The sequence below is a fragment of the Pseudophryne corroboree genome, chromosome 1 (genome assembly GCF_028390025.1).
Source record: "Pseudophryne corroboree isolate aPseCor3 chromosome 1, aPseCor3.hap2, whole genome shotgun sequence".
In the NCBI taxonomy this organism is placed as follows: Eukaryota; Metazoa; Chordata; class Amphibia; order Anura; family Myobatrachidae; genus Pseudophryne; species Pseudophryne corroboree.
In genome coordinates, this window is record NC_086444.1 from 626,682,818 (window position 1) to 626,710,315 (window position 27,498).

Sequence of the window (27,498 nt, forward strand, 5' to 3'; positions counted from 1 at the left end):
TGTCTGATCCCCCTGTCCTGCCGTGAAGTGTTCCTGTACTGAGGTCCAGTGCCTTTGCCTGTGCCTGGTCAAGTTTCTGGCTTCTTGGTGTCCACCGGTCTGTCGTTTGGGATTCTGCCTGTCCTCCAGTTCTAAGAGTCTGTGTCAGCAGCATTGGGAGTTCCTGTCCGTTTGCCAGTATTCGTACCGGTTCCGTGAGTAGCGGCTCTGCCGCGTCCGTCGGCCTAGGCCGCTGTATTCCGTCATTATTTCTGTCACTGGTGTTTTGCAGAGGGTTCTGCTTATGCTGTCACCGCCGGTACACAAAAGTATTGTGTCGGCGTGTGGTCAGCATTTCCTTTGTTGTTCTTTTCCTTTGGCGGCAAGCCGCACATACATTTAGTTTTAGGCTAGTTAGTAGCCCCTGGCTTTGGTTGTTTCAGTAAGAGGGCCCCTTGTTATCACCCTGTCTCGGTACACTCTTTGTCTCTCATTAAGACCTGAGGGGGCATCGAAGTTGGGCAGACGTAATCCGCCCTTCAAATGCGGCTGCCATGGGCTCAAGCAACCATAGTCTCGCAAGAGTGTACTGACAGCACGGGCGAGACAACGGAGATAGGGCGCCAGGGGCTATTCCCTTTCCATTCCCCTTTCCCAGCGTTACGTCCTGGTGCTCTGGACTCACTTCATAACATCTCCCTTGTTCTGAGCACCAGGAACCTAACATTAACTTACCTTCCTCAAAAATCATTGAAAAAAATCAGCAACAACCCCATTCAACATAATTAGCAATTTAATAATAATTGGCTACCTAATACCCACCATACCCCTACATTAGTACAGGTTGAGTATCCCATATCCAAATATCCGAAATACGGAATATTCCGAAATACGGACTTTTTTGAGTGTGAGTGAGATAGTGAAACCTTTGTTTTTTGATGGCTCATTGTACACAAACTTTGTTTAATACACAAAATTATTAATAATATTGTATTAAATGACCTCCAGGCTGTGTGTATAAGGTGTATATGAAACATAAATGAATTCTGTGCTTAGACTTGGGTCCCATCACCATGATATCTCATTATGGTATCTAATTATTCCAAAATACGGAAAAATCCCATATCCAAAATACCTCTGGTCCCAAGCATTTTAGATAAGGGATACTCAACCTGTAAGTACATTTATCTTCATTAAGCGGCTCAATCAACTCAATATAATCTAAAGAACCAATTCTTAACCTCAATAAAAACATTAAGCCAACCATACAGTGCCATACATAACCCCTTTGCACTATAATAAAACCCACATAATTTACCTCCATATACTTATTGACTTTGCTGAACTATGTCCATGACCCCCCTTCCTCCATACCCCACAGCTCCACTTACACTTGCCTGTTCCTGATCCTCACTGTGGTGTCACCACTGGGACCCTGTGTGTGCTGTTGCCATCTGCAGTCACACAGAAGAAAGTGGCACCACTGGAGAAGAGCTGTTGGGGAGTCTTTGCCCGATGCTGTGATTGATAACCTTCCTGAATGTATAAGAGGTGCATGCGAGCCACCAGTGCCACCTTGCCTCCTCCATTACAATACCCCTATCTAGCAGCCAGTGGCACAGTGGCAGGTGGAAGTCCAAGTGGGGGATGCAGAAGTTCAGTCTGTTCAGCAGCACTGATCAAACCATCCAATGCAGCTGCAAATTACCCTGGGCATTAACAAAAGGAGGAGAAAGCAAGATTCGGGTGCACAGGCAGCATGTGGCTGCATGTCAGTACTGTGTGGTCAGCCTGTCCTGGACATGAGAGAGCAGAGCTGTACTGCCACAGTATGTGGCTGGCAGCATCTGTGGCTGGTTAGACCCGCAGTCACCACCACCATCTTGTAGATGAAGGATGTCTCATTCAGATACAGCTTTAATTGTTGTGAAGGAGGACTCAGCAGTGCTCCCCAGAAGCCAGCGCCCTCAGGCAGTTACCTAAAGCTGACTAGTGGTATTACTGGCACTGATCTGGACAACACACTATTCCAATCCTGTGAAGTTTATAACTCTTGTTAAACCTAAAGAGTCTACTGTATGTACAGTACTAAACCAGAGAGAGAGAGAGAGAGAGAGAGAGAGAGAGAGAGAGATAAAGTGGACGGAGATAAAATACCAACCAATCAGCTCCAAACTGTCATTTTTAAACACAGCCTGTAACATGGCAGTTAGGAGACTGACTAGCTGGTACTTTGGGGTCTATTTACTAAGCCTTGGATGGATATAAAGTGGACGGAGCTAAAGTACCAGCCAATCAGCTCCTAACTGCCATGTCACAGGCTGATTTTGAAAAATGACAGTTATGAGCTGATTGGCTGGTACTTTATCTCAATCCACTTTATCCCCAACCAAGGCTTAGTAAATACATCCCATTATCTCTGTCTTCTTTATCTCTTTCCAAGTTAGTACATAGACCCCGTCTCAAGTTCCAAAATATCTGTTTTTTTATTGGAAATCAGGCAATGGCAGATTTTGAAGCAGTAAATGGTTGTTCTTGACTAAGGTGGATGACCACTTTCAAAGGTTCATTGTGGTATTGTTGTTACAGTATTGTATCTCCTATTACAGTGTATGCTGTGATAGGAGAAATAAAACTACACTTTGGAATACATTTCATGAGTACTTTAGATAGGTAAAAACAAACCTGATTTGTAATACTTGTGTCTTTGCTTTAGTGTAATTAATCCTTCTCTATGTGCATCTTGTGCAGCTAAGCGTAGTGTCCAAGTCAGTTGTCTCTCGATTTCTCCCCATTCTTTGACCTCTGTTGCCTGAAGCTCTGCATGGGATGGATTCGTATCAGAAAAATGAGGGAGATGTACTGTGATTGGTTGAAATACAAAACAAGGAGGAACAGCATTCATGTCCTTCCAAAACCAGTTGTCCACAAGTTTTGCTTTGGCTTCATCTTTGAGTATTTTCTTGTAAAGGATGTTAAATTCTTCTTCATCAATAACTCGAGGAATGGGTCGAAAGCCATAGCGGTTACCAACTAATCCCTTTGGGAGGAAAAATAACACACATATTAGTTAGATAGATAGATTGTTGTCCCCTTGCACAAATATCAGGCTTTTACTACTAGTAAATAATGGTAACAGATGTGTGGATGGAAACAAAAGGTTCCAATAACCCCACACAAATTTGTGCTCAAGTCTAGAGTCAAAAGCATCTGGTTTCAGTAGGTTTTTCTGGATGTTGAATGCCCTATTGGCATTTTCCAGCGCTAGTTACCCCTGCCTTCTTCTTACTATAATCAGTTATCTGTAAACAACTTACTTTAAGTTACTCAGTGTAATACATCATTTGCTCTATGTGGGGGAGATATACTAAGCCTTGGAGAGTGATAAAGTAGAGGGAGATAAAGTACCAGTCAATCACCTCCTAACTTCAATGTTACAGGCTGTGTTTGAAAAATGACAGGAGCTGAATATCTGGTAGTTTATCTCTCTCTGCGTTATCATTGGGCAGTACGGATGGTGTAATGGTTAGCATTACTGCCTCACAGAACTAAGGTCATGGGTTCGATTCCCACCATGGCTCTAACTGTGTGTAGTTTGTATATTCTCCCCGTACTTGCGTGGGTTTCCTCTGAGTACTCTGGTTTCATCCCACAATCCAAAATTATACTGGTAGGTTAATTGGCTCCGAACAAAATTAATCCTAGCATGAATGTGTGTGCGTGTACATGTGGTAGGGTATATAGATTGTAAGCTCCACTGGGGCAGGGTCTGATGTGAATGGGCAAATAGTCTCTGTAAAGCACTGCGAAATATGTGTGCGCTATATAAGTAACTGGTAATAAATAAATAATTCTCCAAGGTACATCTGCAAATAAAACAACAGAGAAGGCGCTTTAACCCACGGGGTACTCTGGCACAATCTAAATGCAGATCTCTCACTAGGAACAAGATCTCAATGGCTGATGAGTCTCTGTCCTCATCATCCATTGAAAGTCTCTGTTCCACTTTAGCTTTTTGAATGATTAGTGAATATTATACCTCATATAAGAACAAATTGCCGCCTAATCACTGACTGATTGTTTTATGTATTTATTTGTTTTTATATATAGTTATATAAATATATACATTTTTAGTGTACATTATCTGAGTGAGTGATTAAAGCAAGAACTTTGGTTTTAATTATGTATTTATTTATATGTTTTACAGTTATGTTCTTATATGTTGTTTATAGCCTTCTGAATGTATCTGTGTTCTTTTAATTATTTTTGTTCTGATTTGTTCTTTTTTTTAAATTGTGTTTATTGAACAAAAGAAAAAGAAAAATAACACACATATAATAGTATAACATGGGACATTAAAGGCGGACAGTCGAAAAACAGCTGTCCGTACATTACAGTGATATGCTTGGTTGTAAAATACTATGAAGCAAGCTAATACATTCCCCAATGGACATGAAGAACAGTATAACAATACGTAACAGCTACATACCAGTATAGCAATGAGTGTAGGAGGGACGGTAGATGCCTAATGGCTAAAACCCCATTTAAAGAAATTCAGAACGGTGGCGACCCATCAGTAAGAGTTGCCATATTATACCAAGTTGTTAGTCTAACCACCTTACGGATATTCTCTCTGGTATCAACAGGTAATGTGAGCAAAAAAGGAAGCCAAATCGCAAAAAACATAGCAGCACAGGATTCAACATCTAAAGAACATTCAGTCCAATCCATTTGGAATAGGAATAATAACCGGGGTAGCATAAGAGAAATGGGGATATGGTCTTTTTGTATCCACTGAGATAATATTGTTTTCTTCGCTGCAGCTGTGATGCGAGCCAAAAGCAGTCGTGTACCCTTGGTCATTGCAGAGGTTTGGGGTTCTATATAATTCCAAAAGGCCCATGCCATTGTTAATGTGAATGGAATACCCAGATTAGTTTTAATGTATATCTGTATTAGATCCCAGAATGATTGTATAACTGGGCAAGACCATAAACAATGTATAATATCAGCATCAGGGGACCTACATTTGAAACATAGAGAGTCGTCTGCTGCCCCTGTAAGAAACCGTAGTCGAGGAGTATAATAAGCTCTATGTAAAATCTTCAAATGCATTTCCGCATATGAGGAAGATACCAACTGTTTATTAAGCAAATTAGACCATTTAATAATAGTGTGTATATCCATTCCCGGGAAGACGTCTTTCCATTTAGCCATGCCCGTGGTGAGTTGAGTACAGTCAATCTTTCGTCTGGTATAAGTATATATTAAAGATGTAGAGTAAGGGGAGTCTAGACGTCGTCGTACTATTCCATCAAGCGGAAAAGTGAGGTCAATGGGCTGTAAATTGGCTATAACGGACGCGGCAAAACTACGTATTTGAAAATATGCAAAGAAAGGAAAATTCAAAGTCGGGTATCTATCTTGTAATTGGGACAAAGATAATACCGCTGAGCAATCATCGTTTAAGAATTGAAATAGTGACCAACTGTGTATAACCAACTGTGTATAACCTCACCTGCCTCTCCCCCCTGAAAAGATGGATTCCCTAATAAAGGCTGGAACAGGGAATGTGATAGAGTGAGCTTGAGACGTTTTCTAATTTGATGCCACGCCTTGTAAGGAGCATATATTAATGGAATTGACTTTATATCTTGTAATATGGAGGAATTCGGGAAATGTAATATCTGTAATAGATCATGACTAGGGAACAAATCCTGTTCTAGTGCCTTGTTAACAAAATTGTCCCCATTGCCTATCCAGTCTAAGGCACATCTATAATTAGCCGCCAGAGAGTAATCTTCCAGGCAGGGGAGATTGACTCCCCCAAGTGAGGGTGGTTGTTTTAATTTAAACAATGCGATACGAGGACGTTTATTCGCCCATATAAATTTAGTAATGGCTTTATTTATTGTATGTATATCCTTTTTTGCTAACAAGAATGGGAGCATCTGTATTGGGTAAAGCAAACGCGGGAAAGACACCATTTTATACAGATGACACCTACCCAAGTACGAGATCGGCAGGTGTTGCCATCTCGTAAAGTCCTCGATCATCTTATTAATGTAGTAAGAAAAATTTAAAGAATACAATTCCGAGGATCTAGATGACACACGTATACCAAGATACGTTATACAATCATGCGCCCATTTAAATGGAAACATATCATCCCAACCCCCTCTCGCATCTCCACCCAACGCCAGTGCCTCCGTCTTATCAAAATGAATCAAAAATCCTGATATTAAATTGAAATTCCGCAAAGTGGTTAATAGTGAGGGAAAGGATGTTATAGGATCGCTAAAGTATAGTAAAAGATCATCCGCAAAAGCGGATACTTTTATGGTATGAGAGCCCACTTCTATACCTTTCCAGGACACGTCATCTATAAATGTGCGTATGAGCGGATCCAAAGCCAGATTAAATAGCAAGGGGGAGAGGGGGCAACCCTGTCTCGTCCCCCTATGTAACTGAAATGATTTAGTGTTTAATCCATTAATCGTGATAAACGCCTGTGGTGCGGCATATAGAGTTTTAAAGATGTTAATAAACTCCGTACCAAAGTGTTGGGCCTGTAGGACTCGCAGTATATGAGACCAGGAGACGCGGTCAAATGCCTTATCGGCATCACAACTGACTATAAGGGCTTTTTGACACTCTGATTGTTTCGAGCTATGTATCGCTGCCAACAAAGTACGTATATTATGTACTGAGGTTCTGTTTCGGACAAACCCATTTTGAGCAGGATGTAAGATTCGCTGCAGAATGGGTTGAAGTCGAGATGCTAACAATTTAGTAAATAACTTTAAGTCCTGGTTCAGTAAGGATATCGGCCTATAGGATTGAACATATTTAGGGTCTTTTCCCGGTTTCGGAAAGACCACTATTCTAGCTTCATCAAAACCGGTCGGGGCTGAATTTCCTTGCAATAGTGAGTTGAAAAGAGCTAGCATGTATGGTATCAAGTGGGGAGCAAGCATTCGGTAGTACTCTGCCCCAAACCCGTCCGGGCCAGGGGATTTCCCTTTTTTCAATAATTTAATTAAAAATAATAATTCCGATTCCTGGACCGGTGCCGTTAGCGATGCTCTCTCTTCCTCAGTTAATACTGGGAGTCCTGCTTTTTCCAGAAATCTCAGACCATCTATTGGATGATCAGGAGGAGACTGATACAAAGTTTGATAATATCGTAAGAATTCTTCCGAGATAGCAGGGGTATCCATAACAGTAGAGGTAGAATCAGTATACAATTGGGTAATACGTGAAGGAGCAGAGTATGACCGAACTAAATTTGCCAATAACCGGCCCGATTTATTGCCAGTTCTAAAAAACCTGTTCCTATGAATATCATGAGAGAAACTCGATCGCTCGGTACATAGGGCATCATATTGCTGTTTTGCTGCAAGGTAGGCCTGGCGATTTTCATGTGAGTAGTGTGCAATGAGTATATCATAAGTTTTAGTTAAATTCTGACTAAGATCCTTTAATTGATTGTTAAGTGCCTTGCGTCTCCTGGAAATATATTCCATGATCTGACCACGTATTACTGGCTTCGAGGCGGACCAAAATAGATTTATGTCTTCAACATGTTCTATATTATCAGTCTTATAGTTTAGAAATGACTGTTCAAGATGCAGGCGAAAGTCCGAAGAGTTTTCCATGTAAGCTGGAAACCTCCAGTTGTCAGAGTGTGGTATAGGAGTGTCCAATCTTATAGTGAACCACACCGGAGCATGGTCCGAAAGGAGGATAGGATCTATCTGGGAGTGTACTACCTGTTGTAGAAGAGTATCCGAGATCAGCCAATAGTCTAGTCTAGACGAGGAGTGATGGGGATGTGAGTAAAACGTATACTCACGAGATTCAGGATGTTGACACCTCCAGGGATCACACAATCTCATCGAACTGGTCAGTAAGGAGAGCGCTGGGGTGGCGACTGAATCATGGGCGTTGGCGGAGGTAGTTCTGTCTAATCCTGTCGATTGAACACAGTTAAAATCCCCACCCATAATAATTGCACCCTCTGCCCAGTCTTGTAACTTTGCATAAATATCCGTGAAAAAGTGGGCATTAGTGCCCGTGGGAGCATAAATGTTAGCTATTGTATAGGGCAAATCGTGTATAGTCAATTTCAAAAACAGATATCTTCCCTCCGGGTCTATTAAGCAGTCACTAATATTGTAAACAAGAAATTTGCTAAAAATAATCATGACCCCTCTTTGTTTAGATGTGTAAGATGCCGTTTTAAAGTCTCCTATCCAAGAATCTCTTACCACATTAGGGTCAGAGATTTTCCAGTGTGTTTCTTGTAATAAAGCTATATCTGGTCGTAAACGTTTCAGGTGGGTCAGAATTTTCTTCCTCTTTATAGGGGAATTTAAGCCCTCCACATTCCAAGTTACTAATTTAAGAGCTGTTTTGATCATTTTAGGGGGATTACCTATTGCTGTCATTTAACCGATGCCAACCCTAGGCCAAGTCATAAAATTAACAACTCTCTTTGGTGAACCTTTACCCGTCCCAGCGAGCGGGCAAGGGGAGGATGAATACCAGTCCAACAGGGGGAAATATAAACATATCACATTTAGTAGGAATATACCATGTGTGTTAACCTCAATCAGAATTCCAACAATTATCATAAACCGTTTCAACATTATGTGAACCCAGGAGGATTTCCGACTGAGCCGCATCCCAGCATAGCATTGCAGAACATAATCATACCAGCGTAGCCAAAGGGATGTCGGACCAGAAGGCCGTCTAATACTAGAGCATTTTAAAAGCTGAGTAAAGATGAGAAAAAAAAGAAGTGAGATCAGTGAGATATAGAAAAGGAATGAGGATAAGAAAAGGAGGGCAAGTGAGCCAAAGAAGAAAAAAATAAAACTAAAGAAAAGATTTACTACGTGAAGTTTCGTCTTACAAAAATACCTACAAATGCTATGAACCATTACATCATATGTAGGCACTAAACCACCTGAAATATGCTGAGTATATTCTGAATCAAATATGGTCATCTGTAACCTGAATGTTCAAGAAAGTGGAGATGACATCGCAATGTAACTCTGTAGTGTCAATCCGCATCGTCCATCCTGGACGAGCGAGAAGAAGCCAAAGAGTCCACAAAGTTCTTTGCAGCTTGCGGGGTGTCAAAGAAGTAGGATTTTCCAGAGTATGAGACCCTCAACTTGGCAGGATACAGTAATGCAAATCGAAGTTCCATCTCGAACATGCGTTTGCATATCGGGGAAAACTCTCGTCGCTTTGCAGCCACCATATAGGAGAAGTCTTGAAAAAGTAGGATCTTGGATTCCTGGTATTTGAGAGTGGAACGTTTTCTATAGGCATCAAGCAGACGAACTTTATCAGCGTAATTTAGAAACTTCATGATAACCGGTCTGGGCCTATCTTTAGTAGATTGTCGATCAGGACCAATACGGTGAACACGTTCGATCAGCATTGATTCGGAGTCTGATATACATTTTAATTCTCTCGGCAGCCATTGAGAAACCAGATTCATCAATTCGTAAGGTTTCACCGTTTCTGGCAGCCCTATAAGGCGTACATTACTTCTTCTGTTTCTGTTCTCTAAATCTTCAAGTTTCTCTTGCATGGACGTCACTATTTTATCTTGTTCAGAGAGCGCCGTTTTAGCCGTTGTTAGATCATCCTCAAGGTCCGAGATTCTTTGCTCTGCCTCCGATAAACGTTGGTCATGATGATTCAACTGGGTAAGGGCTGAATCCAATGAATCTTTTAAAGGGGCTAATTTTTGATCTAAGAGAGAAGCCAGAATGTCAGTGATCTCGTGCGTTGTAAAGGATTTGGCGGAGTCCTTTGTTGTAGTAAGTGATGAGCATCTCAATGGACTATTATTAGGACCAGACGCCGGTGACTGAGGACTGTCCGCAGGAATATTGTCACGGCCCCGACCTTTGCTTGTTTGTGAACCGCTGGGATTTCTGGGAGTTTTAGCCATGTATTTATCCATTATGAGGAGCGTATGGCATAAAAAGGGTAGTAGGATAAAATAAATGAACTGCAATATAATTTCACACCAGCCGGGGGAGCTCCAATTCCATAAATTAAGACTTGTCAGCAGATTTTATAGGCATATAGCTTCAGGACATCCACTATTAATAGGTCAGGTGACCAATAACGACAATCACTCAACAGTAATAGTCAGTTATCTGTAGCAGTTAATATTTCAGAAGGGGGGGACAAATAATAAGTATTATTATATATATATAAAATAAAATAAATAATAATAGTTGCAGAAAGATATGTGTTGTGTGGAGGCAGAGTACCTTTCTGCCCCCTTCAGCTCACCCCCACCACAGGTCTTGACTGGCAGCAGAAATCGAAGCTTCCCTGGTCAGGACACTAATATGTGTCACGGCTGCTGGTGGCAAGGGATTGCAGGCTTCTCCGTTTTTTTCCCCTTTTTCAAGATGGCCGCCGGGAGATGTGTAGCCCGAGGAAGTGACCAGGGGGATCCAGCAATTGAGCGGGTGAGTGTGTGAGGTATGCAGGAGGGGGGCCAGGACCCGAACCGCCGGGTAGCGCACTCCCGGGAGGTAGAAGTGGTAGCGCTGTAGCCGCGGTCACGAGCGGGGCGGGAAGCTCCGCTCCGTTGCCTTGGAGACCCGCGGTCAGCGCCCGGTGCACTCGAGGTCCCGGCTGTGAGGAGAGAGGTGGGCCGCAACCTGCAAGGACGTTCTAAGCGTCCCCCGGCTCCGCAAAACACTTCCTCCTGTCCCCTGTCAGCAGTAGAGGAGTGAGAGAGGCCGTGGGGAAACCCGGTGGGCTGTGTGGTATATGTAATACACTATTTCAAGGACGCCGTGCAGGAGCAGCTCCAAGGCACGTCCTTCTCCCCAGCCCGTCAAGCCACCCTGATTTGTTCTTATCTATTTCTGCTACACAGACAAATAATTAAAAAAAAATGCTATACTAGCTTTCTAGGTCCTCTAGTTTTACAGGTGGCCCGTTTATTCAATTGTGTAATTATTCTTGGCTCCACAAAAGCCTTTGGAGAGAGGATACCACCATCTTACTCAGAGCCGGCCCTAACCAATATGATGCCCTAGGCAAGATTTTGGCTGGTGTCCCCTAGCACCACCGCTGGTTCTGCCTCTGACCTTGCACCTCTTTCCCAGCACCATCACCCCTCACCCATAGCAGTCTTTGTACCCCCTATATTTTAAATAGGAACAGTTCGCACATTTGACGCACAGCCCAAAAAGGGGCATCTTCTTGCTGGGAAGGGGCATGGCCACACAATAGTAACCCCAATTCCAATTACGCCACACAGTACTGCAACTTTATTCACATTTTATCTTGCGATAGTGTCCATAATTCATATTACATCCCACAGTAGTATCACTTTACCTTATAAACGTTACTCCTCACAGTAGAGCCCCTTGTTCACATTACATCACACTGAATTGCTCCTTATTCACATTACACCACACCTTATTGCTCTTTATTCACATTAGACGACACAGTAGTGCCCTTTCTATTTGCAACGCCACATAGTAGAGCACCTTATACACATAATGCCACACATTAGTAATGCATTTATACACAATTCCACACAGTAATGCCCCTACACATATGAGACACATTAATGTCCTTATAAACATAATGCACCTTACACATTATGACAACCTTTATTAATGCCCTTTTACACATAATGTCCCTTACACATATGCTGCACATTATTAATGCCCTTATACACATAATGACACACATAGTGCCCCCTACACATTTGCTGCACATTATTAGTGCCCCTATACACATCAGGGACGTGCAGTCAGGGGAGGCAGGGGAGGCAGTGCCTCCCCTGTCGTTAATGATTAAAATAATATAAAGAAGATACTTATGACACATATTCTGTGTCATAAGTATCTCCTTTATATCAATGTAACCATTATCCCTGTCTAAATGGGGTTGGGAGGCACCGATCGCGGTGCCTCCCGGTCAGATAGGGAAAAGTATGGGGAGCGGGGGTCCTAGCAATGGGCATTAAAAGCCCATTGAAATAGCATAGGAAAGCGGCACCATTAGTGGTGCCGCTTTCACACAGGGACGTGCTTTCAACCTATGAAAGCACGTCCCCTGTCAGTCTGGCCACAGTAATTGGCCAGCGGATCCGTCACTGGATCCGCTGTCAATCGCTGTTGTGGGCGCGGCGGAGGTGCGGGTGTCGGCGGAGGTGCTGGCGGCGGAGGTGCGGGTGTCGGCGGAGGTCCTGGCGGCGGAGGTGCGGGCGGCGGCGGTGTAGGCGGCGGAGGGCGGGTGACGGCGGAGGTGTGGGCGGCGGCGATGCAGAGTTTGGCAGCGGAGCGGTAACCCATTTCAAAAATGGCGCCTCAGCGTCATTTTTTAAATTGAAGATGGCCGCCGCGAGCCAATCACGGCTCGCTGCGTCATCGCTCCGCCCCCTCTGGCTGACTTATATAAGTCAGCGCGAGGGAGCGGCTGTCAGTCCGACGGCGGAGGAGGAGCGGAGAAGAACTCCTGAAGGCTGAAGATGCCGGAAGTCCTGGATGGGCGGCAGCTATGCAAAAGAGCTTAGCAGCCGCCGCCCACCAGGTGAAGACACTGGAAGTCCTGGGGAAGGCGGCGGCCATGCAAAAGAGCTTAATGGCCGCCACCTCCCAGGTGAAGACGCCGGAGGAAGACGCTGGAAGCCCTGGGAGGTGGCGCCCCCCAGGTGAAGACGCCGGAAGCCCTGGGATGCGGCGGTCATGCAAAAGAGCTTAAAGGCCGCCGCCCCCAGGTGAAGACCCTGTCAAATAAACTATTTTTTTTTTAAAGAGACTGGTGTTTTTATTTTAATATTTTCTTTACAGGTGGAGAACAGGTGCCAGCAGGCCATTTATGTCCGGGCATGCTGGCACTTGTGGTTCTCCATGTGCCAGCATGCTGGGGCAGGCTTGCTGGGACCTGTTGGCCACCTGTAAAGAACAATATTACTGTTCTTTACAGGTGGACCACAGGTGCCAGCGGGCCATTTATGTCCGGGCATGCTGGCACTTGTGGTTCTCCACAAGGCTTGCTGGGACCTGTAGGCCACCTGTCAAGAACAATATTAACTATGAACCCCGCACCCACCGCCACCAGGGGTGCGGGGCATAGCACTGGGCTATCAGCCCAGTGCTGGTTATTGCTCGGGAGGGGGACCCCATGTTTATTTTTTGGGGTCCCCACTTCCGAGGAATTCCAGCCCTAGGCTGACTGGTTTGCTGGGGCAGATTAATGTAATGGCAGGGGGACCCCATACCGAGTGTCTCCCCTGCTATGGCATTACCCCCCCCTAGCTGGTTCTGCTCGGTGCTGGTTTCACGAATGTGGGGAGGGGGCTACACTTTTTTTTTTCCCACTCTATGGGGGGGGGGGGGGGGGGGAATGAAAGGCTGCTTGTGCCTCCCCAGCCACCGACCTCACCGCACGCCACTGATACACATAATGACACACATACAGTAGTACCCTGTTACACATATGCCGCACATTATTAATGCCCTTATACACATAATGACACACATAGTGGCCCTTTACACATATGTTGCACATTAATAATGCATTTTTACATGACACACATAATGCTCCTTACACATATTCTGAACACTACTGCACAACCAACCCACTCACATGCACACAGCACTCACACTTCCACTAACACTGTAACCTCTGCCTCTGCTTGGATACAGATGTGTCCTCACAAATCTTGCATCAATGCTAACGTCGGGCACTTTTTTTTTAATGAAAATGCATCTTATTTGCATTGCTATGTGGCTAGGATGCACAGGCAGCTTCTGCTGATTAAACTGATATGCAGCATGCCAATATACTGTGTGAGACTGTGGCTGTATCTGCATATGAAATGCTACATACAGAATATAGACATGCCGCATATCATTTTAATCAGCAGAAGCTGATGATGCCCCTAGGCATATCAAATGCCCTAGGCAATTGTCTAGTTTGCCTATGCCTATGGCCGGCTCTGATCTTACTTCCTATGAAGAAACAACCAGTCTGTATAGGTTTATAAACGTGTAAGGAGCAGTGCTGCATGTATGGCTGTACAGGGTGGTACTGCGTACCAATAAGAAATTGCCAACCAGTACGCAGTACCGCCGGCCCGACCGCCATGCTTGCAGCTGCTGCTGTGTCAGGGGAGGAGAGAGAGTGCAGCGTGGTCCCTCAGTGCTCAAACCAACTCCGGTCCATGAGCTCTGATTGGCTAACGAACCGGCGCCTCATTTGAGGAGATACATGCCGCCGCCCGAGACCAGACTTGGACTGAGCACTGAGGGACCGCGCTGCGCTCTACTCTCCTCCCCTGACATAGCAGCAGCAACAGCAGCAGCAGTGGTGAGCAGCGGGGGGAGGGGGGGCAGGATATGAACTGTGGCATTTGTGTATCTGGCACTGTGGGGTATGTGTGTATCTGGCACTGTGAGGCATGTGTGTATCTGGCACTGTGGGGCATTTGTGTATATGGCACTGTGGGGCAAATGTGTATCTGGCACTGTGGGACATATGTGTATCTGGCACTGTGGTGCATTTGTGTATCTGGCACTGTGGGGCATTTTTGTATCTGGCACTGTGGTGCATTTGTGTATATGGCACTGTGGGGCATTTATGTATCTGGCACTATGGGGCATATGTGTATCTGGCACTGTGGGGCATTTGTGTATCTGCCACTGTGGAGCATATATGTATCTGGCACTGTGGGGCATTTGTGCATCTGGCACTGTGGGGCATATGTGTACCTGGCACTGTGGGGCATTTGTGCATCTGGCACTGTGGGGCATATGTGTATCTGGCACTGTTGGGGCATATTTATATCTGGCACTGTGGGGAATATCTGGCACTGTAGGAGCATATCTGGCAGTGCTTGGGGCATATTTGTATCTGGCACTGGGGGCGTATCTGGCACTGTAGGGCATATGTGTATCTGGCACTATTGGGGTCATATGTGTATCTGGCCCCCCATATGTGTATCACACCCCCATTTTCATTGGCTACACCCCATGTGACCACACTAATTTTTTGTTGCGCGCGCCTAAGGTACGCACACAGTACCACTGTGAAGTCTTTTTCTACCCCCACCACTGTTATGGACTACAAACCTAAGACGCTTATTTAAGGCTTCCAGTGGACGATGGCAATGCTGCACAATCATTCATTTGTGCCATTGAGTGTTTTGCCAGCACTATTATTGCGGCTTAAGTAGCCTTAACTACGATCTTATTAAATGTAACACAGCTGGCCAGCTTACAGGAGCTACAAGTCTGCACAGCTCTGGAATTACCCATTAGTGGTGCGGTCATAGGGACTGCAGTACTGGAGTAACAGTCTATGCATTATCGCTGAGCTGAGTCATACGGATGTTCCCAACTGCATTTGCACTTTAAATGTAAATATACTTTGCAGAATAATATACTTAAATCCTTTCAGCAACTGAAAGATGAGTATGAGTTACCTAACTCCTATTTTTTCAGATATCTCCAACTCCGTCATGCTCTGCAGTCTCAATTTCCCGGATCTCCCCCGAAAATCCTCCCATTTCCCATTAGGACCTTCGTATGTACATTGGGTCGAGTTAAGATGGTTTCCCTTGCGTACGGGTTTCTCCTTGCTAAACTTCATACAGACCCTCTGACGGGTCTCCGTGGAAAGTGGGAGGAGGATCTGGGCCCATTAGCTGAGGAGGACTGGATCCTTGCTCTGGAATATCCTGGTATGGTCACCAAGTCCCTTAGGTACCAACAAATACAGTTCTTCCTTTTACATAGAACATATATGACTCTGGCTAAACTGGCCAAATTTGGGACTGGTCGATCAGATGTCTGCCCTAAGTGCGGGGTGGCTGTGGGTACTTTTTGGCATCTTGTGTGGGACTGCCGGACGATACGGGTGTTTTGGTCGGGGGTCAGGTCGATTCTAGAGAGTACAGGAGTGGCTGGAGACCCCACAGTTTTATATTCTGGGGATGGGATGCTCTGTCTTTGTGTCCAGTCCAGAGGGCCTGTATGCTCGCAGTATATGTGCCTTGGCAAAGGTGTGCATTGCAAGACGGTGGATGGTCCCTAGTGGCCCCTCAGTCTCCGCCTTTAAGGTCCTAGTGAATGACACTATTTTTAAGGAGCGCTAAATATACATGAAAATCAATGCCTCTGCTAAACTTGACAGGATATGGTCTCCCTGGTTAGAATCTCCCTACTCCTACCCTGACCATCGATTATAGCGGTCATTAGACTGCCTCTATTTCCCTGAATTGGGTGTGTGATGCTAAATATTTTGTTTTTATATGATGCACCCTGCACTGACGCTTAGCTTTGCGTACTGTTAGAATGGTTACAAGTTAGGTAGTATTTTGTTCAATGTTTTCCTTTTTCCTTTTCTTTCTCTTTCTCTTTTTTTTTTCTTTTTTGGTTTTTGGGATAGGTAAAATGACAAAAAGCCAATGAGGATTTTCTATACTGTTTGCGAATTTTGCAAGTTTTTTTGATATGACTAAACGTATGTACTTACACATTTCTTCAACAATACGGTTGTTATTACACTGTACATGGATGATGTCCCGTATATGGTTCTTTACCTTCTGTACATGCTGCATCAATGTTATGCATTATCTGTAAACAAATTTTTATCCTCTTAAATAAAAATTACTCTATTAAAAAAAAAAGATACTTTGCAGAGAATTTAAGATTAATTTGAGGATATCCTGTTTATCCGTTCTGCAGACGGATACAGGCAACATTCCATCACAGCACTGCACCTTGCTGGGCTCTTTTTGGGTAATTAGAGCCAGTCATCACAGTGATTAAAAGCACCTAACAACAGCTTGAGATTAGAGATGAGTAGGTTCGGTTTGTCGAGATCCGAACTTCACGTGGTTTACACAGGTCCGAGGCAGCCTCAGTTCTTCCCGCCTTACACGCAATACCCGAACGGGGGAAAACTTCACCATCCCGCTGTCGGATTCTTGCAAGATTCGGAATCCATATAAAGAGCCGCGCGTCGCCACCATTTTCACTCGTGCATTGTCGAGATAGAGAGAGAACATGGCTACGTTCTCTGCCTGAATAGCCCAATATCAGCTAAATCTCAGCTCAATATCTGTGCTCAGTATCAGTGCTGTATTTTGGTGACCAGTATATATATAGTAGTACAGTATTATTATTATTATTACTATTATTATTATTATTATCCTTTATTTATATGGCGCCACAAGGGTTCTGCAGCGCCCAATTACAGAGTACATAAATAAATAATCAAGCAGGAAAACAGCAACTTACAGTTGACGACAATATAGGACAAGTACAGGGTAACTAAACATAGCTACATCAGCAGATGACACTGGAATAAGTATCAGATGGCAGAAGACTGCTGGATTTGGTGCAGTTGAATATTATTAGAGTAAGAAAAGGATAAGTACATGAGGGAAGATGGCCCTCCTCGTGAGAGTTTACATTCTAAAGGGGAGGGGCAGACAGACAAGGGTGACACAGATGGGGTACATGGAGAGTGTAGAACAGAGGGTTAGGATGAGATTTGGCTGGGTTTGGTGAAGAAGTGGGTCTTGAGAGCCCGTTTGAAGTTTTGTAGAGAGGTGGAGAGTCTGAGGGGGAGAGGTAGGGAATTCCAGAGAAGTGGTGCAGCACGTGAAAAATCTTGGAGGTAGGAGTGGGAGGAAGTAATCCGTAGGCAGGAGAGTCGGCGTGCATTAGCAGAGCGAAGAGGACGTGTGGGAGTGTAAAGGGAGATAAGGTCAGAGATGTAGATGGGAGAGGAGTGGGTGAGGGCTTTGTATGCAAGTATGAGAAGCTTTAAATGGATTCTGAAAGGGAAGAGGAGCCAATGAAGGTCTAGTAAGAGAGGAGAGGTGGACGTAGTGCGTTTGGTGAGGAAAATGAGCCGGGCAGCAGCATTGAGGATAGATTGGAGTGGAGAGAGATATTTTTCAGGAATGCCAGTCAGGAGGAGATTACAGTAGTCCAGTCTGGAGATGACCAGTGAGTGGATAAGAGTCTTAGTAGCATCCTGGGTCAGAAAGGGTCTAATCCTGGAAATATTTTTTAGATGAAAACGGCAGGTTTGTGAGAGGTGCTGAATGTGTGGTTTGAAGGAGAGGGAGGAGTCAAGGATTACTCCAAGACAGCGCACTTGGGGGCTAGAGGAGATAGTAGTGCCATCAATAGATAATGAGATTGTAGGGAGTGAGGTTATGCGGGAGGGAGGGAAGATGATCAGCTCGGTCTTAGACATGTTAAGTTTAAGAAAGCGCTGGGACATCCAGGAAGAGGTAGCAGAGAGACAGTTGGAGATACGAATGAGGAGAGCAGGGGAGAGGTCTGGAGAGGAAAGATAGATTTGAGTGTCATCAGCATAGAGATGATATTGGAAACCAAAAGAACTAATGAGCTTACCTAGTGAGGACGTATAGAAAGAGAAGAGAAGAGGACCAAGGACAGAACCTTGGGGTACCCCTACAGTTAGTGGAAGTGCGGGGGAGGTGGAGTCATGAGAGGAGACAGAGAATGAATGGTCAGAAAGGTAGGAAGACAGCCAAGAGAGGGCAGTGTCACGCAGACCAATGGAGTGAAGGATTTGCAGTAGGAGAGGATGGTCCACAGTGCCAAAAGCAGCAGAGAGATCAAGTAGAATAAGTAGAGAGTAGTGTGCCTTAGATTTAGCAACATGGAGGTCATTGCATACTTTTGTAAGGGCAGTTTCAGTGGAGTGGAGAGGACGGAAGCCAGACTGGAATGGGTCAAGCAGTGAGTGTGAGGAAAGAAAGGAAGTAAGGCGGTTGCAGACAATCCGCTCAAGGAGTTTGGAGGCAAAAGGGAGGAGAGAGATGAGTCGGTAGTTGGAGAGAGTGTTTGGATCAAGGGTAGGTTTTTTAAGAATAGGAGAGATAAGTGCATGCTTGAAGGCAGAGGGGACAGTGCCTGATGAGAGGGAGAGATTGAGAAGGTGGGAAAGGTGGGATCAAGCAGAAGGAGAGAGGTAGCAGAGGAGGCGAGAGGGGATAGGGTCAAGTGGGGAGGTGGTGAGGGGACAGGAACGAATGAGGGCCATGACTTCCTCTCCAGATGCATGGGAGAAAGATGTCAGAGTTGGTGCGAGGGATGGGGAGGGTTGGTAAGGGATGGGAGAAGGCTGGTTACTGATGGTCTGGTGTGACGTGATGTCCTGACGTATGGAGTAAATTTTGGATGTGAAGTACGTGGCAAAGTCAAGAGCAGAGAGTGAGGAAGGGAGACGAGGTGGAGGTGGGCAGAGGAGTGAGTTGAGAGTGGCAAAGAGGCGCCGGGGGTTGGAAGACTGGGAGGAGATGAGGTTCTTGAAGTATGACTGTTTAGCAAGAGAAAGGGCAGCACTGAAGGATGAGAGCATAAGTTTGAAATGGAGGAAGTCTTCCTTAGAGCGTGATTTCCTCCAGTGTTGCTCAGCAGTATGTGAGCATTTTTGCAGATATCTGGTGCATTTGGTGTACCAGGGTTGAGGTGTTAATTTGTGAGGGTGTTGGTGGAGCAACAGAGTCATGAGCAGAAGTAAGGGATGCATTGTATGTGGAAGTGGCTTGTTCAGGGCATGAGTGAGAGAGAATAGGAGAGAGAAGTGAGTCAAACAGGGAGGAAAGGAATGTGGTGTCAATAGCTTCAATGTTACGCTTAGTGATGGTAGCCTTAGGAGGTAGAGATGGGGAAGTCGAGAGAGATAGGTTAAAGGAAAGCAGGTGATGGTCAGAGAGGGGAAATGGGGAGTTTGAAAAATCAGAAATATCACAGCGGTGAGTGAAGACCAGATCCAGTGAGCTCCCATTCACATGGGAGGGTGAGGAGGTCCACTGGGAGAGACCAAGTGAAGAGGTGAGGTTAAGGAGTTTAGAGGCAGGGGATTGTGTGGGGATGTCAATAGGGATGTTGAAATCGCCTAGGATAATGGAGGGAATGTCAGAAGAGAGGAAGTGAGGAAGCCAGGAAGCAAAGTTGTCGATGAATTTGGAAGCAGTGCCAGGGGGGCGGTAAATGACAGCTACTCTAAGATGTACTGCTGGAAGAGGCGTATGGCATGGACCTCAAATGTAGAGAATGTATGGAATGGTTCTAGTGGTATGAGTTGGTAGGAGTAACTAGAAGGTAAAAGGACCTCAACACCACCCCCATGGCGACCCCCAGGTCGGGGTGTGTGTGTGAATGTGAGGCCCCCAACAGAGAGAGCAGCAGGAGAAGTAGTGTCAGAGGGCGTAATCCAAGTTTCAGTAATGGCTAGTAGGTGTAGGGAGTTGGAAAGGAAAAGGTCATGAGTGGGGACCAGTTTGTTACAAACAGATCTGGCATTCCAGAGGGCACAGGATAGGGGGTATGAGTTTGTGGGAGAGATGTGAATGAGATTATCAGGGTTGCTGTAGCGATGAGGTGAGATTAACTTTGAGGGTAGGGATGATGAGAGAGTAGTGATGGTACGGGTGCCTGAGCTAGGAGGGGAAACTGCAGGAGGTGGGCAGGGAGGGAGGTCAGTGTGATGTGGATGGGGGTGTGGGGAGGTGACAGGGAAGGGAGAGAGGGGGCAGGGCTGAGTTGTGGGGTAGCAGGACCATGGGGCAGAGGTGAATGAAAGTGGGGTAACAGGAAAGGAGGGGGAAGGAAACAGAGGGAAGGAGGGGAGACAGAGGAGGGGAGAGAGGAGGAGGTGTAAGAGACTAGGGGGGAAGGATAAAGATACATTGGCCCTCATTCCGAGTTGTTCGCTCGTTATTTTTCTTCGCATCGGTGCGATTTTCCGCTAACTGCGCATGCGCAATGTTCGCACTGCGGCTGCGCCAAGTAAATTTGCTAAGAAGTTAGGTATTTTACTCACGGCATTACGAGGTTTTTTCATCGTTCTGGTGATCGTAGTGTGATTGACAGGAAGTGGGTGTTTCTGGGCGGAAACTGGCCGTTTTATGGGTGTGTGTGAAAAAACGCTGCCGTTTCTGGGAAAAACGTAGGAGTGGCTGGAGAAACGGGGGAGTGTCTGGGCGAACGCTGGGTGTGTTTGTGACGTCAAACCAGGAACGACAAGCAGTGAACTGATCGCACTGGAAGAGTAAGTCTCGAGCTACTCAGAAACTGCAAAGAAAAATCTTTTCGCAATATTGCGAATACTTCGTTCGCAATTCAGCTAAGCTAAGATTCACTCCCAGAGGGCGGCGGCTTAGCGTGTGCACTGCTGCGAAAAGCGGCTAGCGAGTGAACAACTCGGAATGAGGGCCATTATTAGGTAAACACTGAGTGATGTGGGGAGTATAAGAAAGCCTTGACACAGTGTTAAGTAGGTACATAGGTTGAGGGAAAGTGGAAGTGGGAGTGGAGGCTGTAAGGGAATCCGAGCAGAAGAATTGCAGAAATGCAGGTGAGAAAAGCAGTGTAGGCTCAATGGATGTAGATTTAGTATGAAATGAGTCAAAAGCGTAGATAAAGTGGGTGCAGAAATGTATTTGGAGTGTAAGAAATGAAAGGATTGTGTAAGGTTTAAGAAGCGATGGTAATTATGTTAGATGTTTTAAGTGTTTGCATGTAAAATTGCATTGGTGCAGCTGTGCTTCAAAAAACAAAATTACAATAATACAGATACAAGCATTTGTAGGTGAAATCGATGGTTTTTGAATTGTCCAAGTAAGGTAGTTCCGTGCTATTTAATCAGATGCAACAATCAGGAGGTGTGTGATCTGAGAGGTGACTCACATTTGTTATTAGTTCTTCAGTTTTCTTTGTTTTGTTAGATTGGTGTGCTTCTGTTTTCCTTCTTTTTCACTTCGATTGAACGCTAATGGAACGCTGCTGTTATGTGTCAATTTTATCACGCTTTGATAAAAATGCACGCTTAGATAGTAAATGCACAGCCTACACCATTGAACTCAAGTAGAGGACTACTACAAGTGAAACCACTAATCGAAATCTGTAGCCACACCCCACCACCTCAAATGCCAAGCAGTAAATTACCTTACAAAAACAACCAGGCATTCCACAAACATTAAACTGGGTCTATATCATTCAAAACTAAACAAACAAAAAATACTTCAGAATCACATACTATGCAATAATGTTTCAACTCTAGTTACCTAGCAGATTTAGCTTTGCATATACAGATATAGTACAGCAGATTATGTTGGTGGTTGTAGTCAATTGTAATTACCTAGCATAATTAGCTTTACAGTAGTCAATTGCTGTATTTTGCTGCCCAGTGTCAGTTCTATTATCCTGAATAGTGCTCAGTATCTGTGCTCATTATTATCATTGCTGCATTGTGGTGACCACTGACCAGTATATAGTAGTACAGTACAGTAGTCCATTGCTGTATTTTGCTGCCCAGTGTCAGTTCTATTATCCTGAATAGTGCTCAGTATCTGTGCTCATTATTATTATTGCTGCATTGTGGTGACCACTGACCAGTATATAGTAGTACAATAGTCCATTGCTGTATTTTGCTGCTCAGTGTCAGTTCTATTATCCTGAACAGTGCTCAATATCTGTGCTCATTATTATCATTGCTGCATTGTGGTGACCACTGACCAGTATATAGTAGTACAGTTCAGTAGTCCATTGCTGTATTTTGCTGCCCCGTGTTAGTTCTATTATCCTGAACAGTGCTCAGTATCTGTGCTCATTATTATCATTGCTGCATTGTGGTGACCACTGACCAGTATATAGTAGTACAGTACAGTACAGTAGTCAATTGCTGTATTTTGCTACTCCGTGTCAGTTCTATTATCCTGAACAGTTCTCAGAATCTGTGCTCATTATTATCATTGCTGCATTGTGGTGACCACTGACCAGTATATAGTAGTACAGTACAGTAGTCCATTGCTGTATTTTGCTGCCCAGTGTCAGTTCTATTATCCTGAATAGTGCTCAGTATCTGTGCTCATTATTATTATTGCTGCATTGTGGTGACCACTGACCAGTATATAGTAGTACAATAGTCCATTGCTGTACTTTGCTGCTCAGTGTCAGTTCTATTATCCTGAACAGTGCTCAATATCTGTGCTCATTATTATCATTGCTGCATTGTGGTGACCACTGACCAGTATATAGTAGTACAGTACAGTAGTCCATTGCTGTATTTTGCTGCCCAGCGTCAGTTCTATTATCCTGAATAGTGCTCAGTATCTGTGCTCATTATTATCATTGCTGCATTGTGGTGACCACTGACCAGTATATAGCAGTACAGTACAGTAGTCCATTGCTGTATTTTGCTGCCCAGCGTCAGTTCTATTATCCTGAATAGTGCTCAGTATCTGTGCTCATTATTATCATTGCTGCATTATGGTGACCACTGACCAGTATATAGTAGTACAGTACAGTAGTCCAGTGCTGTATTTTGCTGCCCATTGTCAGTTCTATTATCCTGAACAGTGCTCAATATTTGTGCTCAGTATCAGTGCTGCATTGTGGTGACTAAAAGTCCAGTGTCTTGTGCTGCATCTTTCTGCTGTAGGGTGCTGTGGTAGTGTCCTGTCACTGTGCATAGGTCATCATCATTCCAGTCACAGTGGTATCTGCTATCTATCTAGTGGTATCTAATTCCAGAAATTACTGCCGTCTAATTCCAGATATATTACTGGCATATAAATCCACACATTAAAAAATGGAGAACAAAAATGTGGAGGGTAAAATAGGGAAAGATCAAGATCCACTTCCACCTAGTGCTGAAGCTGCTGCCACGAGTCATGGCAGAGATGATGAAATGCCATCAACGTCGTCTGCCAAGGCCGATGCCCAATGCCATAGTAGAGAGCATGTAAAATCCAAAAAAAACAAAAGTTCAGTAAAATGACCCAAAAATCTAAATTAAAAGCGTCTGAAGAGAAGAATAAACTTGCCAATATGCCATTTACGACACGGTGTGGCAAGGAACGGCTGAGGCCCTGGCCTATGTTCATGGCTATTGGTTCAGCTTCACATGAGGATGGAAGCACTCATCCTCCCGCTAGAAAATGAAAAGAGTTAAGCTGGCAAAAGCACCGCAAAGAACTGTGCGTTCTTCTAAATCACAAATCCCCAAGGAGAGTCCAATTGTGTCGGTTGCAATGCCTGACCTTCCCAACACTGGACGGGCAGAGGTGGCTCCTTCCACCATTTGCACGCCCTCTGCAAGTGCTGGAAGGAGCTCCCACAGCCCAGTTCCTGATAGTCAAATTGAAGATGTCACTGTTGAAGTACACCAGGATGAGAATATGGGTGTTGCTGGCGCTGAGGAGGAAATTGACAAGGAGGATTCTGATGGAGAGGTGGTTTGTTTAAGTCAGGCACCCGGGGAAACACCTGTTGTCCGTGGGATGAATATGGCCATTGACATGCCTGGTCAAAATACAAAAAAAAAATCACCTCTTCGGTGTGGAATTATTTCAACAGAAATGCGGACAATTGGTATCAAAAGCCGTGTGTTGCCTTTGTCAAGCTGTAATAAGTAGGGGTAAGGACGTTAACCACCTAGGAACATCCTCCCTTATACGTCACCTGGAGCGCATTCATCAGAAGTCATTGACAAGTTCAAAAACTTTGGGTGGCAGCGGAAGCAGTCCACTGACAACTAAATTCCTTCTTCCTCTTGTACCCAAGCTCCTGCAAACCACCCCACCAACTCCCTCAGTTTCAATTTCCTCCTTAGGAACGCCAATAGTCCTGCAGGCCATGTCACTGGTAAGTCTGACGAGTCCTCTCCTAACTGGGATTCCTCCGATGGATCCTTGAGTGTAACGCCTACTGCTGCTGGCACTGCTGTTGTTGCTGCTGCGAGTCGATTGTCATCCCAGAGGGTAAGTCGGAAGATCACTTGTACTACTTCCAGTAAGCAATTGACTGTCCAACAGTCCTTTGCGAGGAAGATGAAATATCACAGTAGTCATCCTGTTGCAAAGCGGATAACTCAGGCCTTGACAACTATGTTGGTGTTAGACGTGCGTCCGGTATCCGCCGTTAGTTCACAGGGACTTAGAGAATTGCTTGAGGTAGTGTGTCCCCGGTACCAAATACCATCTAGGTTCCACTTCTCTAGGCAGGCGTCACCAGTGTCCTAAAAAATGCAGTTGTACAAAATGTCCACTTAACCATGGACATGTGGACAAGTGGAGCAGGGCAGACTAAGGACTATATGACTGTAACATCCCACTGGGTAGATGTATTGCCTCCCGCAGCAAGAACAGCAGCGGCAGCACCAGTAGCAGCATCTCACAAACACCAACTCGTTCCTAGGGAGGCTACGCTTTGTATCACCGCTTTCCATAAGAGGCACACAGCTGACAACCTCTTACGGAAACTGAGGAACATCATCGCAGATTGGCTTACCCCAATTGTACTCTCCTGGGGATTTGTGACATCGGACAACGCCACCAATATTGTGGGTGCATTACATGTGGGCAAATTCCAGCACGTCCCATGTTTTGCACATACAATGAATTTGGTGGTGCAGAATTTTTTTTAAAACGACAGGGGCATTCAAAAGATGCTGTCGGTGGCCCGAAGAATTGCAGGCCACTTTTGACATCCAGCCACCGTGTGCCGAAGACTAGAGCACCAGCAAACACTCCTGAACATGCCCTGCCATCAGCTGAAGCAAGAGGTGGAAACGAGGTGGAATTCAACCCTATATAAGCTTCAGAGGACGGAGGAGCAGCAAAAGGCCATTCAAGCCTATACATCTGCCTACGATATAGGCAAAGGAGGGGGAATGCACCTGACTCAAGCGCAGTGGAGAATGATTTCAACGTTGTACAAGGTTCTGCAACCCCGTGAACTTGCCACACGTGAAGTCAGTTCAGACACTGCCAGCCTGAGTCAGGTCATTCCCCTCATCAGGCTTTTGCAGAAGCAGATGGAGAGATTGAAGGAGGAGCTAAAATGGAGCGATTCCGCTAGGCATGTGGGACTTGTGGATGGAGCCCATCATTTGCTTAACCAGGATTCACGGGTGGTCAATCCGTTGAAATCAGAGCACTACATTTTGGCCACCGTGCTCGATCCTAGGTTTAAAGCCTATGTTGTATCTCTCTTTCCGGCAGACACAAGTCTGCAGATGTTCAAAGACCTGCTGGTGAGACAATTGTCAAGTCAAGCAGAACGTGACCCGCCAACAGCTCCTCCTTCATTTTCTACCGCCACTGGAGCTGCCAGGAAAAGGATAACATTTCCAAAACCACCCACTGGCGGTGATGCAGGGCAGTCAGGAGCGATAGCTGACATCTGGTCTGGACTGAAGGACCAGCCAACGATTACTGACATGTTGTCTACTGTTACTGCATATGATTCTGTCATCATTGAAAGAATGGTGGAGGATTATATGAGTGACAGCATCCAAGTAGGCATGTCAGATAGTCTGTACGTATACTGGCAGGAAAAAGAGGCAATTTGGAGGCCCTTCCACAAACTGGCTTTATTTTACCTAAGTTGCCCCCCCTCCAGTGTGTACTCCGAAAGAGTGTTTAGTGCAGCCGGTAACCTTGTCAGCGATCGGCGTAGGAGTTTACTTCCAGAAAATGTGGAGAAGATGATGTTCATCAATATTAATTATAATCAATTCCTCCGTGGAGACATTTACCAGCAATTGCCTCCAGAAACTACACAGGGACCTGTGATGGTGGATTCCAGTGGGGACGAATTAATACTCTGTGAGGAGGGGGATGTACACAGTGAAAGGGGTGAGGAATCGGACGATGAGGAGGAGGTGGACATCTTGCCTCTGTAGAGCCAGTTTGTGCAGGGAGAGATTGATTGCTTCTTTTTTGGTGGGGGCCCAAACCAACCAGTCATTTCAGCCACAGTCGTGTGGCAGACCCTGTCGCTGAAATGATTGGTTTGTTAAAGTGTGCATGTCCTGTTTATACAACATAAGGGTGGGTGGGAGGGCCCAAGGACAATTCAATCTTGCACCTCTTTTTTTATTTATTTATCTTTGCATCATGTGATGTTTGGGGCCAATTTTTTTTAAGTGCCATCCTGTCTGACACTGCAGTGCCACTCCTAGATGGGCCAGGTGTTTGTGCCGGCCACTTGGGTCGCTTAGCTTATGTCACGATCCGGGTATCTGGACGCCATTTCTTACCCATCAGATGCCTCCTAAGGCTGGCTCAGCGCTCCAGGACCGGATCCCATCTGTTATCCTAATGTTCACATTCCTGCATCCTCTCCTGTCTCTCTGAGACGCTGTCACAGTAACGCCTTATTACATCTGGCATGGCGTCTCCCGCGGCCTCCGCCGCCGTCCCTGAGCTTCTGCATGCAGAGTGTCAGAGTGGCGATTACGTCAGCCGCGGCCTCCGCTGTGTCCGCGTGGTTGGATGTGCACTTGTCAGCCTGGCGTCTCCTGTCTCCAGTGGCCGGCGCCGCCATTACTGTTTTCATTACCACATGGATTACAAACCAAACTTCCCTCCAAGTGTCTGCATGGGCGCAGCCATCTTGGATTCTGTCAGCTGATCATTTCCTCCAATCTGTTGTCAGTATTGTTAATCTGCATAATTGC

At 45.2% G+C, this 27,498-nt stretch overlaps 1 protein-coding gene across 1 annotated transcript in view; it reads right to left on the reverse strand.

The window, feature by feature from the left end:
- The window catches only part of NWD1 (NACHT and WD repeat domain containing 1), a 183,784-nt gene that overhangs the window by 131,306 nt on the left and 24,980 nt on the right, over positions 1–27,498 (reverse strand). The window contains exon 4 of the mRNA XM_063914502.1: positions 2,665–3,019. Within this exon, the coding sequence (XP_063770572.1) occupies positions 2,665–3,019 (355 nt within the window). The remainder of the gene's footprint in view (positions 1–2,664; positions 3,020–27,498) is intronic.